The sequence below is a fragment of the Coloeus monedula genome (genome assembly GCF_965178545.1).
Source record: "Coloeus monedula genome assembly, chromosome: 26".
NCBI classification, from domain to species: Eukaryota; Metazoa; Chordata; class Aves; order Passeriformes; family Corvidae; genus Coloeus; species Coloeus monedula.
Window position 1 is genome coordinate 5,521,116 of NC_138806.1, and position 15,681 is coordinate 5,536,796.

Consider the following 15,681-nt stretch of genomic DNA (forward strand, 5'->3'; position numbering starts at 1 on the left):
GCCCTCATCCTCCTCTTCTTCCTCCAGGAGCCTTCATCCTCCTCTTCCTCCTTGTCCAGGAGCCCTCATCCTCCTCCTCCTCCTCCTCCTCCAGGAGCCCTCATCCTCATCCTCCTCCTCCTCCTCCTCCTCCTCCTCCTCCTCCTCCTCCTCCAGGAGCCCTCATCCTCCTCCTCCTCCTCTTCCTCTTCCTCCTCCTCCTCCTCCAGGAGCCCTCATCCTCCTCCTCCTCCTCCTCCTCCTCCTCATCCCCCCCCTCCTCCTCCAGACCCCTCCTGCCTCTCCCCCCCCCAGGCCCGGAGCCGCCCCCGCTCCTCCAGCCCAGGAGCTCCCTCCACTCCAAGCCCACCAGGAGCCACCTGGGGCCCCCAAACCTTTGCCAGAGCCTTCGAACGCCACCCAACCCCCCCAGAGCAGGGCCGAGAAGGGAATGAAAGGTCACTTACCCACCCGAGGAGCTGGGAACTCATCCCACGATCCCAAAGGCACGGCTCAGGGCTCTGGCTGAGCCTCTCTTCTGCAGCTGGAGGCCAAAATCAAACCAGAACCTGCTCCAGAACCTGCTGCAGAACCTGCTCCAGAACCTGCTGCAAAGCTCTAACCTGGCTCAGCGCTCACCTTCCCTCCGTGTCCTGCTCTACCTGGTCACTCATCACACAAAGAGCTGGAGGAAAGGGAGCAAGGTAAAGGGAAAGATTAAAAAAGAAAACCAAAACAACCCCTCCCCACCGCCCCTCCAAAGGAAAAAAAAAAAAAATCTGTAAAAAAGGTCCAAAACTGGTTTAAAAAAAATCAGGATTAGAAATCTAAAGTTTTATTGAGACCAAAAAAAAAAAAAAAAAAAAAATTAAAAAGCCAAAAAACAACGAATCAAAAACGAAACGACGACACCAAAAACAACAAAAAAAACCCCGAAACGAACCCAAAATAAAAAGCAGACAGAGCTCGGGACGAAGGGAAAATCCAAACACCAACTTTACATTTCCACACGGGTTGTTTTTTTTTTTTCACAGGAACCTAAACACATGCTCATAAAAAAGGTTTGTACAATGCCAGTCGAGATCCCACCCCTGGACCATCGAAAGAATTCAGGATTTGGGGAATAAATCTGATTGCAAAAATGAATGAATTAAAAAAAAAAACCACCCCCAAACCCAATAAAATTCCTCCTCCCCCCTCCCCTCTCTGGAGGTTCAGGATTTCAACCTGGGCCTCTTCCCAACCTCGTTTTGGGGAGGAATTGGGATGGATTGGATTTTTCCTTGTGCTGCTCTTGGCTTCCTGTCCCTCCCACATTCCCTCCCTGCTGGCTGGGCAGGCAAATCCAGGGCAGAAAACTGGTCAGAAATGCAGAAATCTCTTTTTTTTTTTTTTTTTTTTTGGGGATTTTTCTCCCCCCTCCCTCCCCAAAAATTTGAAGAAATAGCACCTTAGAACATCCAAAAAAAATAAAACAAACCTCCCCCCACCCAAAAAAAAAACCCCCCACCCCCCCAGGATAAAAAAGGCTCGAAAAGGGTTAAAATCCATCCCACCCCGTACAATGCACGTGTCAGAAGTGGCAGTTCTGCTGCAGGACGATACAGAATCACAATTTGCATTTTTCACAAAGTTTCCCCATTTTTCCCACCCCTCCCACCCCAAAATTCCCTTCCCCCTCCCCCTCCCCTCCCCCTAAAAATCGCTCGCGGGGTTTTTCGAGGATCAGTTCTGGGGTCTCTGTGCCCCCAGGTCAATCCTGGGATCTTCTCCTCTCCCCCACCTCTCTCCCTTCATTTTTTAATATTTTTTAAAATCCATTGGAATTTCTTTGTTGAATTCAGGTTTTGTTTAAAAAAAAAACCAAAAAAAAAAAAACATTCCCCCCCCCCCCCCCCCCAAAAAATCTGGAAATGATCTGGTAATGTCATGGCTCGACCTCATTTCCCTCCTTAATTAAAAGAGATGAAATTGCCTCAAATCCCTCCCTCCCATCCCAAATGGTACCACCAGGAAATAGGAAAAGGAAAGGATAAAAAAAGCCCCCAAAAGGAAAGAAAAAAAACTAAAAAAGAAAGGAAAAAAAACAAAAAAAGAAAGGAAAAATCCAAAAAAAAAAGAAGGAAAAAACCAAAAAAGAAAGGAAAAAAACCAAAAAAGAAAGGAAAAAAACCAAAAAAAAAGGAAAAAAACCAAAAAAAGAAAGGAAAAAAACCAAAAAAGAAAGGAAAAAAACCAAAAAAGAAAGGAAAATAAAAAGAAAGGAAAAACCCAAAAAAGAAAGGAAAAAACCCAAAAACAAAAGGAAAAAAACCAAAAAAGAAAGGAAAAAACCAAAAAAGAAAGGAAAAAACCCAAAAATGAAAGGAAAAAAACTAAAAAAGAAAGGAAAATAAAAAGAAAGGAAAAACCCAAAAAAGAAAGGAAAAAACCCAAAAACGAAAGGAAAAAAACCAAAAAAAGAAAGGAAAAAACCAAAAAAGAAAGGAAAAAACCCAAAAACGAAAGGAAAAAAACCAAATAAAAGGAAAAAAACCAAAAAAAAGGAAAATATAAAGAAAGAAAAAAAACCAAAAAAGAAAGAAAAAAACTCAAAAAAAAACCAAAAAAAAAAAAAGAAAAAAAGCCGAAAAAAGAAAGGAAAAAAACTCTAAAAAGACAGAAAAAAAAACCAAAACAGAAAGAAAAAAAAAAAACAAAAAGAAAGAAAAAAAACAACCAAAAAGAAAGAAAAAAAAACTAAAAAGAAAGAAAAAAAACCCAAAAAAGAAAGGAAAAAAAACCCAAAAAAGAAAGAAAAAAACCCCAAAAAAGAAAGAAAAAAACCCCAAAAAAGAAAAAAAAAACCCCAAAAAAGAAAGAAAAAACCCCAAAAAAAGACAGAAAGAAAACCCAAAAAAGAAAGAAAAAAAAAAAACCCCAAAAAGACCCCCCAAAACCCCCAAAAAGACGCAAAAAAAAGGAAAATAAAAATGAAAATCCAAGACCTCCAGGCAGGCTACGCCTTCAAACCGCGGGGTGAACGCTCTTGGCACCGGGGCTGGCGGCTGCTGGGATGGGGCTGAAGGGGAAGCAGGATCCATCTGCATTCCCCATCCCCATCCCGGCCATCCCAGCGAGTCCTTCATGGAAGGGGTTTTACTTCTGCTCCCGTTGCTTTGAGCCCCCTCCCCAGCACCCCAAAACCTCCCCACCCTCCCCATCCCCAACTTTCTGTATCCCCCCGAGTCTCCCTCCCCACCCCAAATGGGCTGGAATCTGGGGATTCCATGGGAATCTGCTGGAATCTGGCCGAGGGAGCAGAGGAGCGGCCGCAGGGCACCGACAGCGAGCTCAGGGGGGGCTCTTCTGAGGCCACCTCTGGGTGCTCCCCCCAGGCCGAGCGGAGCCGCCTCCAAACCCTTCCTTTGCTCAAACCCCACCAAAGTTCGGATCGGCTTCCCAAAAAAATAAAAAAAAAAACCAGGAAAAAAGCAACAAAACAACAACAAAAAAAAACCAAACAAAACCACCCCGAAGGCTTCCCGGAGAGGAGCCAGCAGGAATTAGTTCTTGTCCTCTTTCTTGTCATCGTCCTCTGAGGGGTAGGAGTGCCATGTCAACCGCTCCTCGTAGAACGAGATCACCACCTGCGGGCACTTGATGTTGGCTTCCTTGGCGGGCACCAGGTCGGCCTCGTCCGAGTTCTTCCTGGGGTGGGAGAGGAACGGGAGTGAGGGAGGAGCTGGGAAAAGGGGGACGGGGGAGTGGAAGGAGAAGGGATGAGGGTGTCCCAAAGAACCTGGGTATTGACCCTAAACACTGACTCTAACATTGACCCTAAACCCTGACTCTAAACCCTGATCCCAAACCCTGATATTGACCCTATCCCTGATCCCGACCCAAACCCTGACGCTGATCCTGACACTGATCCTAACCCTAAACCTTAACCCTAACCCTGACCCAAACCTTGACCCTGACACTGATCCTAACCCTAACCCTAACCTTAACCTTAACCCTAACCCTGACCCTAACCCTGACCCTGATCCTGACACTGATCCTAACCCTAACCCTGACCCTGATCCTGACTCTGATCCTAACCCTGACCCTTCCTGGGCGGGCACCAGGTCGGCCTCGTCCGAGTTCTTCCTGGGGTGGGAGAGGAACGGGAGTGAGGGAGGAGCTGGGAAAAGGGGGACGGGGGAGTGGAAGGAGAAGGGATGAGGGTGTCCCAAAGAACCTGAGTATTGACCCTAAACACTGACTCTAAACTCTGATCACAAACCCTGATCCTGACCCAAACCCTGACCCTGATCCTGACACTGATCCTAACCCTAACCCTAACCTTAACCTTAACCCTAACCTTAACTTTAACCCTAACCTTAACCCTAACCCTGACCCAAACCCTGACCCAAACCCTGACCCTAACCTTAACCCTAACCTTAACTTTAACCCTAACCTTAACCCTAACCCTGACCCTAACCCTGACCCAAACCCTGACCCAAACCCTGACCCTAACCCTGACCCTAACCCTAACCCTGACCCAAACCCTGACCCTGATCCTGACACTGATCCTAACCCTAACCTTAACCTTAACCCTAACCTTAACTTTAACCCTAACCTTAACCCTAACCCTGACCCTAACCCTGACCCAAACCCTGACCCAAACCCTGACCCTAACCTGAACCCTAACCCTGACCCAAACCCTGACCCTGACCCTAACCCGGACCCAAACCCTGACCCAAACCCTGACCCTAACCTGAACCCTAACCCTGACCCAAACCCTGGCCCTGATCCTAACCCTAACCCTAACCCTAACCTTAACCCTAACCCTAAACCCTGACCCAAACCCTGACCCTGACCCTTCCTGGGCGGGCACCAGGTCGGCCTCGTCCGAGTTCTTCCTGGGGTGGGAGAGGAACGGGAGTGAGGGAGGAGCTGGGAAAAGGGGGATGGGGGAGTGGAAGGAGAAGGGATGAGGGTGTCCCAAAGAACCTGGGTATTGACCCGAAACACTGACTCTAAACTCTGATCACAAACCCTGATCCTGACCCTATCCCTGATCCTGACCCTATCCCTGATCCTGACCCTATCCCTGATCCTGACCCTGATCCTAACCCTAACCCTAAACCTAACCCTAACCTTAACTTTAACCCTGACCTTAACCCTAACCCTGACCCTAACCCTGACCCAAACCCTGGCCCTGATCCTAACCCTAACCCTAACCTTAACCCTAACCCTAACCCTAATCCTAACCCTGATCCTAACCCTGACCCTGGTCCTAACCCTGACCCTGACCCCAACCCTGACCTTAACCCTGATACCAACCCTGACCCTAATCCTAACCCTGATCCTAACCCTGATCCCGACCCTTACCCTGAACCGAATCCCAACCCTGATCCTGACCCTGACCCTGATCCTAACGCAGAGCCTGATCCTGACTCTGACCCTGACCCAGACCCTGATCCAAACCCTGAACCTGACCCTGACCCTGATCTTGACCCTGACCCTGGTCCTAACCCTGACCCTGACCCTGATCCAAACCCTGATCCTGACCCTGACCCTGATCTTGACCCTGACCCTGACCCTGGTCCTAACCCTGACCCAGACCCTGATCTTGACCCTGACCATGATCCTAACCCTGATCCCAACCCTGACCCTAACCCTGACCCTGGTCCTAACCCAGACTCAGACCCAGACCCTGATCCTGATCTTGACCCTGATCCTAACCCAGACCCTGACCCTGACCCGAACCCCGATCCCAGTCCTAACCCTGACCCTGCTCCTAACCCTGATCCTAACCCTGATCCTGACCCTGACCCTGACCTGAACCCCGATCCCAGTCCTAACCCTAACCCTGACCCTGACCCTGGTCCTAACCCTGATCCTGATCCTAACCCTGGTCCTAACCCAGTCCCAGCCCCTCCCGAGCCCCCTGGCACGGGGCAGCAGCCGGAACCTGGGGTGGCACCTGGGGTGGCACCGGCCACGGGCAGAGGGACCACCCTGGCTCCTGCTCCGGCACAATTCCCGATCCAGCGGTGCCACTGGGCATCTGTGGGGTCGGGGAAGGGGCACGGGGAAGGGGAAAGGGCACGGGGAAAGGGGCACGGGGGGAAGGGGAAAGGGGAAGGGGGAAGGGGGAAGGGGCACGGGGGGAAGAGGAAAGGGGAAGGGGAAGGGGGAAGGGGGAAGGGAAGGGGCATGGGGGGAAGGGGGAAGGGGCACGGGGAGGGGGCACGGGGGAAGGGGCACGGGGAAGGGGCAGAGGGGGGGAAGGGGAAAGGGAAAGGGGAAGGGGGAAAGGGAAGGGGCACAGGGGAAGGGGCAGAGGGGATGGGGAAAGGGGATGGGGAAAGGGGGAAGGGGCATGGGGAAGGGGCACGGGAGAAGGGGAATGGGGGAGGGGGCACGGGGAGGGGGCACGGGGAAGGGGGATGGGGAAAGGGGAAAGGGGCATGGGGGAAGGGGCACAGGGGAAGGGACACGGGGAGGGGGCAGAGGGGAAGGGGCACGGGGGGAAGGGGCACGGGGGGAAGGGGGAAGGGGCATGGGAAGGGGCACAGGAGAAGGGGAATGGGGGAAGGGGCACGGGGCATGGGGAAGGGGGCACGGGGAAGGGGCACGGGGAAGGGGCACAGGAAGGGGCACGGGGCACGGGGAAGGGGCACGGGGAAGGGGCACAGGAAGGGGCACGGGAAGGGGCACAGGAAGGGGCACGGGGAAGGGGCACGGGGAAGGGGCACAGGAAGGGGCACGGGAAGGGGCACAGGAAGGGGCACGGGAAGGGGCACGGGGAAGGGGCACAGGAAGGGGCACGGGGAAGGGGCACAGGAAGGGGCACGGGGAAGGGGCACAGGAAGGGGCACGGGGAAGGGGCACGGGGAAGGGGCACGGGGAAGGGGCACGGGGAAGGGGCACGGGGCATGGGGAAGGGGCACAGGAAGGGGCACAGGAAGGGGCACGGGGAAGGGGCACGGGGCATGGGGAAGGGGCACAGGAAGGGGCACAGGAAGGGGCACGGGGAAGGGGCACGGGAAGGGGCACAGGAAGGGGCACAGGGAAGGGGCACAGGAAGGGGCACAGGGAAGGGGCACAGGAAGGGGCACAGGAAGGGGCACAGGAAGGGGCACAGGAAGGGGCACAGGAAGGGGCACGGGGCACAGGAAGGGGCACAGGGAAGGGGCACAGGAAGGGGCACAGGGAAGGGGCACAGGAAGGGGCACGGGAAGGGGCACAGGAAGGGGCACAGGGAAGGGGCACAGGAAGGGGCACAGGGAAGGGGCACGGGAAGGGGCACAGGGCACGGGGAAGGGGCACAGGAAGGGGCACAGGGCACGGGGAAGGGGCACAGGAAGGGGCACGGGGAGGGCACAGCCTCGCTCACCACTTCATGAGGAACATGAGCTCCCCGCTGGAGTCGGTGGCGCCGATGATTCGCTCCGGCTCGAAGCCTCGGGCGAAGCCTCGCGGTTTCTCCGACTGCGGAAAGGGGGAAAGCGAAGGAAATTGCGCTGGGGAATTCCCGGGGGGAATCGGCGGCTCCGGGCTGGGCAGGGACGGTCGGAATTGCACGGAGGGGGGGATGCTCCCAGGGCTCCGGGAGCAGACTGGGAACAGACTGGGAAAAAGCTGGGAAATGGACTGGGAACGGACTGGGAACGGGACTGGGAATGGACTGGGAATGGAACTGGGAGCTGACTGGGAGCCGACTGGGAGTGGACTGGGAGCGGGACTGGGAGCGGGACTGGGAATGGACTGGGAATGGACTGGGAATGGACTGGGAACTGAACTGGGAATGGACTGGGAATGGACTGGGAACGGAACTGGGAAAAAACCTGGGAAACCACTGGGAACAGACTGGGAAAGGAACTGGGGAAAAAGCTGGGAAAAAAACTACGAAAGCACTGGGAATGGACTGGGAACAGACTGGGAGCTAACTGGGAGTGGGACTGGGAACTGAACTGGGAATGGACTGGGAACAGGACTGGGAACAGGACTGGGAATGGACTGGGAACGGGACTGGGAATGGACTGGGAAAGGAACTGGGAAAAAAACTGGGAAAAAAACTGGGAAGTGGACTAGGAAAAAAACTGGGAAACCACTGGGAATGGACTGAGAGCAGACTGGGAGTGGACTGGGAGCAGACTGGGAGCCGACTGGGAGCCGACTGGGAGCCGACTGGGAGCAGACTGGGAGCTGACTGGGAGCCAACTGGGAGCCGACTGGGAGCAGCCTGGGAGCAGCCTGGGAGCAGACTGGGAGCTGACTGGGAGCCGACTGGGAGCCGACTGGGAATGAACTGGGAACGAACTGGGAGCCGACTGGGAATGAACTGGGAGCCAACTGGGAGCAGCCTGGGAGCAGCCTGGGAGCAGCCTGGGAGCCAACTGGGAGCAGCCTGGGAGCCAACTGGGAGCCAACTGGGAGCAGACTGGGAGCAGACTGGGAGCAGACTGGGAGCCAACTGGGAGCCGACTGGGAGCCAACTGGGAGCAGCCTGGGAGCAGCCTGGGAGCAGACTGGGAGCCAACTGGGAGCCGACTGGGAATGAACTGGGAACGAACTGGGAGCAGACTGGGAATGAACTGGGAGCCAACTGGGAGCCGACTGGGAGCAGACTGGGAGCCAACTGGGAGCCAACTGGGAGCCAACTGGGAGCAGCCTGGGAGCAGACTGGGAGCAGACTGGGAGCCAACTGGGAGCAGACTGGGACCTGACTGGGAGCCAACTGGGAGCCGACTGGGAGCCGACTGGGAGCTGACTGGGAGCAGACTGGGAGCCGACTGGGAGCCGACTGGGAGCCGACTGGGAGCAGACTGGGAGCTGACTGGGAGCAGACTGGGAATGAACTGGGAACGAACTGGGAGCAGACTGGGAATGAACTGGGAGCCAACTGGGAGCAGCCTGGGAGCAGCCTTGGAGCCGACTGGGAGCAGACTGGGAGCCAACTGGGAGCCGACTGGGAGCCGACTGGGAGCAGACTGGGAGCAGACTGGGAATGAACTGGGAACGAACTGGGAGCAGACTGGGAATGAACTGGGAGCCAACTGGGAGCAGCCTGGGAGCAGCCTTGGAGCCGACTGGGAGCAGACTGGGAGCCAACTGGGAGCCGACTGGGAGCCGACTGGGAGCAGACTGGGAGCAGACTGGGAGCCGACTGGGAATGAACTGGGAACGAACTGGGAGCCGACTGGGAGCCGACTGGGAGCAGACTGGGAATGAACTGGGAGCCGACTGGGAGCCGACTGGGAGCCGACTGGGAGCCAACTGGGAGCAGCCTGGGAGCAGCCTGGGAGCAGACTGGGAGCCGACTGGGAGCAGACTGGGAGCAGACTGGGAGCCAACTGGGAGCCAACTGGGAGCCAACTGGGAGCAGACTGGGAGCAGACTGGGAGCAGACTGGGAGCCAACTGGGAGCCGACTGGGAGCAGACTGGGAGCAGCCTGGGAGCCGACTGGGAGCTGACTGGGAGCTGACTGGGAATGAACTGGGAGCCGACTGGGAGCCAACTGGGAGCCGACTGGGAGCAGACTGGGAGCAGCCTGGGAGCTGACTGGGAATGAACTGGGAGCTGACTGGGAATGAACTGGGAGCCGACTGGGAGCCAACTGGGAGCCGACTGGGAGCCGACTGGGAGCCGACTGGGAGCAGACTGGGAGCTGACTGGGAGCCAACTGGGAGCCGACTGGGAGCTGACTGGGAATGAACTGGGAGCCAACTGGGAGCCAACTGGGAGCCAACTGGGAGCAGACTGGGAGCAGACTGGGAGCTGACTGGGAGCAGCCAGGGAGCCAACTGGGAGCCAACTGGGAGCCGACTGGGAGCAGACTGGGAGCCAACTGGGAGCCAACTGGGAGCCGACTGGGAGCAGCCTGGGAGCCGACTGGGAGCCGACTGGGAGCAGACTGGGAGCCGACTGGGAGCCGACTGGGAGCAGACTGGGAGCAGACTGGGAGCCGACTGGGAGCTGACTGGGAGCCGACTGGGAGCAGACTGGGAGCCGACTGGGAGCCGACTGGGAGCCGACTGGGAGCCAACTGGGAGCCGACTGGGAGCCGACTGGGAGCTGACTGGGAGCCGACTGGGAATGAACTGGGAACGAACTGGGAGCAGACTGGGAGCCGACTGGGAGCCGACTGGGAACGAACTGGGAGCCAACTGGGAGCCGACTGGGAGCCGACTGGGAGCAGCCTGGGAGCTGACTGGGAACAGAACTGGGAGCCAACTGGGAACGGAACTGGGAGCCAACTGGGAGCCGACTGGGAGCCGACTGGGAGCAGACTGGGAGCAGACTGGGAGCAGACTGGGAGCCAACTGGGAGCCGACTGGGAGCCGACTGGGAGCAGACTGGGAGCCAACTGGGAGCCAGCTGGGAGCCAACTGGGAGCAGCCTGGGAGCCGACTGGGAGCCAACTGGGAGCCGACTGGGAGCTGACTGGGAATGAACTGGGAGCCAACTGGGAGCCAACTGGGAGCAGACTGGGAGCAGCCTGGGAGCCGACTGGGAATGAACTGGGAACGAACTGGGAGCTAACTGGAAGCTGACTGGGAACGGAACTGGGAGCCGACTGGGAGCCAACTGGGAGCCAACTGGGAGCCGACTGGGAGCAGACTGGGAGCCAACTGGGAGCCAGCTGGGAGCCAACTGGGAGCAGCCTGGGAGCCGACTGGGAGCCAACTGGGAGCCGACTGGGAGCTGACTGGGAATGAACTGGGAGCCAACTGGGAGCCAACTGGGAGCCAACTGGGAGCAGACTGGGAGCAGCCTGGGAGCCGACTGGGAGCCGACTGGGAATGAACTGGGAACGAACTGGGAGCTAACTGGAAGCTGACTGGGAACGGAACTGGGAGCAGCCTGGGAGCCAACTGGGAGCCAACTGGGAGCCAACTGGGAGCAGCCTGGGAGCCGACTGGGAGCAGACTGGGAATGAACTGGGAACGAACTGGGAGCTAACTGGAAGCTGACTGGGAACGGAACTGGGAGCAGCCTGGGAGCCGACTGGGAGCAGCCTGGGAACGGAACTGGGAGCCAACTGGGAGCCAACTGGGAGCCGACTGGGAATGAACTGGGAGCCGACTGGGAGCAGCCTGGGAGCCAACTGGGAGCAGACTGGGAGCAGCCAGGGAGCAGCCTGGGAGCCAACTGGGAGCCAACTGGGAGCCAACTGGGAGCAGCCTGGGAGCAGCCTGGGAGCAGACTGGGAGCCGACTGGGAGCCGACTGGGAGCAGACTGGGAGCCGACTGGGAGCCGACTGGGAGCAGACTGGGAGCCGACTGGGAGCCAACTGGGAGCCGACTGGGAGCTGACTGGGAATGAACTGGGAGCAGCCTGGGAGCCAACTGGGAGCCAACTGGGAGCCAACTGGGAGCAGCCTGGGAGCCGACTGGGAGCAGACTGGGAATGAACTGGGAACGAACTGGGAGCTAACTGGAAGCTGACTGGGAACGGAACTGGGAGCAGCCTGGGAGCAGACTGGGAACGGAACTGGGAGCCAACTGGGAGCCGACTGGGAGCCAACTGGGAGCCGACTGGGAATGAACTGGGAGCCGACTGGGAGCAGCCTGGGAGCCAACTGGGAGCAGACTGGGAGCCGACTGGGAATGGAACTGGGAGCAGACTGGGAGCAGCCTGGGAGCCGACTGGGAGCAGACTGGGAGCCGACTGGGAGCCGACTGGGAGCAGCCTGGGAGCCAACTGGGAGCAGCCTGGGAGCCAACTGGGAGCAGACTGGGAGCCGACTGGGAGCCAACTGGGAATGAACTGGGAGCCGACTGGGAGCAGACTGGGAGCAGCCTGGGAGCCGACTGGGAGCAGCCTGGGAGCCGACTGGGAGCCAACTGGGAATGAACTGGGAGCCGACTGGGAGCCGACTGGGAGCAGACTGGGAGCCGACTGGGAGCCGCCTGGGAGCCGACTGGGAGCCGACTGGGAGCCGACTGGGAATGAACTGGGAGCCGACTGGGAGCCGACTGGGAGCAGCCTGGGAGCAGACTGGGAGCCAACTGGGAGCCGACTGGGAGCGATCCCGGCCTCACCTCTTCCTTCTTTTTCTTTGGTTTGCTCTCCTCGCCCTTCTCCTCCGTGTCCGACTCCGCCTTGCGCTTGCTGCCCTCGGATTTGTCGCTCTCGTGCGCCGTTTTCTGGGATTGCAGGAATTCCGCGATCAGATCCGGGCAGTCCAGGTTCTCCTCGGGCTCCCAGGTGTTGTCTTCGCTGCGAGCAAACGGAAAAAAACTCCTCACTCGTTTTTCCAGAGCTGGGAAAATCCCGGGATGAAAGGGATCGTGGGGATGGTGGGGGAGAGCGATTTGGGATTGCTGGAGGGAAGGAGCTGATTCCCTTCTCAGCAGAGAATTCCTTGGATTCTCCCCCACTGGATTGGAAGGGGGGAACCCTGCTGGGATTTCTTTCCAGGTTGTATTGGGATATTGCCAGCCTGGCACAGTGGGATTTTGGGAACAGTGGGATTTTGGGAACAGTGGGATTGTGGGAACAGTGGGATTGTGGGAACAGTGGTGGGATTTTGGGAACAGTGGGATTTTGGGAACAGAGGGATTTTGGGAACAGTGGTGGGATTTTGGGAATAGAGGGATTTTGGGAACAGTGGGATTTTGGGAACAGTGGTGGGATTTTGGGAACAGAGGGATTTTGGGAACAGAGGGATTTTGGGAACAGTGGGATTTTGGGAACAGTGGTGGGATTTTGGGAACAGAGGGATTTTGGGAACAGTGGGATTTTGGGAACAGTGGGATTTTGGGAACAGTGGTGGGATTTTGGGAACACTGGGATATTCCCACCCTGGCACAGTGGGATTTGGGGAACACTGGTGGGATTTTGGGAACAGTGGTGGGATTTTGGGAACAGAGGGATTTTGGGAACACTGGTGGGATTTTGGGAACACTGGTGGGATTTTGGGAACAGTGGGATTTTGGGAACACTGGTGGGATTTTGGGAACGCCGGTGGGATTTTGGGAACAGTGGGATTGTGGGAACAGTGGTGGGATTTTGGGAACAGTGGGATTTTGGGAACAGTGGTGGGATTTTGGGAACAGTGGGATTGTGGGAACAGTGGTGGGATTTTGGGAACAGAGGGATTTTGGGAACACTGGTGGGATTTTGGGAACGCCGGTGGGATTTTGGGAACAGTGGGATTGTGGGAACAGTGGTGGGATTTTGGGAACAGTGGGATATTCCCACCCTGGCACAGTGGGATTTTGGGAACAGTGGTGGGATTTTGGGAACAGAGGGATTTTGGGAACAGAGGGATTTTGGGAACAGTGGGATTTTGGGAACAGTGGTGGGATTTTGGGAACACTGGGATATTCCCACCCTGGCACAGTGGGATTTTGGGAACAGTGGTGGGATTTTGGGAACAGAGGGATTTTGGGAACACTGGTGGGATTTTGGGAACAGTGGGATTTTGGGAACAGTGGGATTTTGGGAACACTGGTGGGATTTTGGGAACAGTGGGATTTTGGGAACAGTGGTGGGATTTTGGGAACACTGGGATATTCCCACTCTGGCACAGTGGGATTTTGGGAACAGTGGGATTGTGGGAACAGTGGTGGGATTTTGGGAACAGTGGGATTTTGGGAACAGAGGGATTTTGGGAACAGTGGTGGGATTTTGGGAACAGTGGTGGGATTTTGGGAACAGTGGGATTTTGGGAACAGAGGGATTTTGGGAACAGTGGTGGGATTTTGGGAACAGAGGGATTTTGGGAACACTGGTGGGATTTTGGGAACAGAGGGATTTTGGGAACACTGGTGGGATTTTGGGAACGCCGGTGGGATTTTGGGAACAGTGGGATTTTGGGAACAGTGGTGGGATTTTGGGAACAGTGGGATTTTGGGAACAGAGGGATTGTGGGAACACTGGTGGGATTTTGGGAACAGTGATGGGATTTTGGGAACAGTGGTGGGATTTTGGGAACAGTGGGATTGTGGGAACAGTGGGATTTTGGGAACACCGGTGGGATTTTGGGAACAGTGGGATTGTGGGAACAGTGGGATATTCCCACCCTGGCACAGTGGGATTTTGGGAACACCAATGGGATTTTGGGAACACTGGGACATTCCTGGCCTGGCTCAGTGGGATTTTGGGAACACTGGTGGGATTTTGGGGAGCACTGGGATTTTGGGAACACTGGTGGGATTTTGGGGAGCACTGGGATTTTGGGAACACTGGGATATTCCCACCCTGGCACAGTGGGATTTTGGGAACAGTAGGATTTCCCCATCCAGGCCGTTCTCTCCCTGCCCTGCCTGGGATGGCAAATCCTTGGGAACACCGGGATTTTGGGAACACTGGTGGGATTTCCCCATCCAGAATCTCCCTGCCCAGCTGGAGCTCCTTGGGAACACCGGGATTTTCCCATCGGGATGGGAAATCCTTGGGAACACCAGGATTTGGCAAACAGTGGGATTTTGGGAACAGTGATGGGATTTGGGAACACTGGTGGGATTTCCCAGGATATTCTCTCCTTGCCCTGCCTGGAGATCCTCAGGAGCACCGGGATTTTGGGAACACTGATGGGATTTTGGGCACACTGGTTGGATTTTGGACACACTGGTTGGATTTTGGGCACACTGGTTGGATTTTGGGCACACTGGTTGGATTTTGGACACAGTGGGATTTTGGGCACACTGGTTGGATTTTGGGCACACTGGTCGGATTTTGGGCACACTGGTCGGATTTTGGGCACACCGGTTGGATTTTGGGCACACCAGGACATTCCCACCCTGGCACAGTGGGATTTTGGGCACAGTGGGATTTTGGGCACACTGGTTGGATTTTGGGCACACTGGTTGGATTTGGGGCACACCAGGACATTCCCACCTTGGCACAGTTGGATTTTGGACACACCGGTTGGATTTTGGGCACACCGGTTGGATTTTGGGCACGCTGGTTGGATTTTGGGCACGCTGGTTGGATTTTGGACACACTGATTGGATTTTGGGCACACTGGTTGGATTTTGGGCACACCAGGACATTCCCACCCTGGCACAGTTGGATTTTGGGCACGCTGGTTGGATTTTGGGCACACCGGTTGGATTTTGGGCACGCCGGTTGGATTTTGGGCACACTGGTTGGATTTTGGGCACACTGGTTGGATTTTGGGCACACCGGTTGGATTTTGGGCACACCAGGACATTCCCACCCTGGCACAGTTGGATTTTGGGCACGCTGGTTGGATTTTGGGCACACCGGTTGGATTTTGGGCACGCCGGTTGGATTTTGGGCACACCAGGACATCCCCCCCACCTCAGCACCACTCTGAACCCACCACCACCACCCCCCACCCCCCACTTCCTCCCCACACCCACCCCAGCACGGAAAACCCCCCACAACACCGGGATCAGCACCAGAACCGCCCTCACTCCCGGAAAACCCAACCTCCTCCAGCAAATCCCAAAGGACGATCCCGATTTTCGGGGACGCTTACTCGGAGAATCCCTTCCACTTGAGCAGATATTCCACCTTGCCCTTGACCACCCGCCGGTCCAGCACCTTCTCCACCACGTATTCCTCCTCCTCCTCCTCCAGCACCTCTTCCACTTTCTTCTTGTTCTGCTTTTTTCCCATTGTGCCGGCCAGCTTCTCCGCGGCCGGGCGACGCTGCTGCGGCACGGCAAACACAACGGCTCCCGTGAGTCCCTTCCCGCCTGAGAATTCCAGGGATTTTTCCACCACCCCGTTGGATTGGATTGGATTGGAG

The 15,681-nt window shown here is 56.4% G+C and overlaps 1 protein-coding gene across 1 annotated transcript; it reads right to left on the bottom strand.

Annotated features, from left to right (window-relative positions):
- Window positions 1-3,475: 3,475 nt before the first annotated feature.
- Window positions 3,476-15,548, bottom strand: CBX1 (chromobox 1; the record flags this gene model as incomplete). Its single annotated transcript, XM_082297570.1, has 4 exons — window positions 3,476-3,669; window positions 7,346-7,440; window positions 11,999-12,176; window positions 15,409-15,548. The coding sequence occupies 4 exons, from the start codon at window positions 15,546-15,548 to the stop codon at window positions 3,525-3,527; spliced, it is 558 nt and encodes a 185-aa protein (XP_082153696.1). The 3' UTR covers window positions 3,476-3,524.
- Window positions 15,549-15,681: the final 133 nt, after the last annotated feature.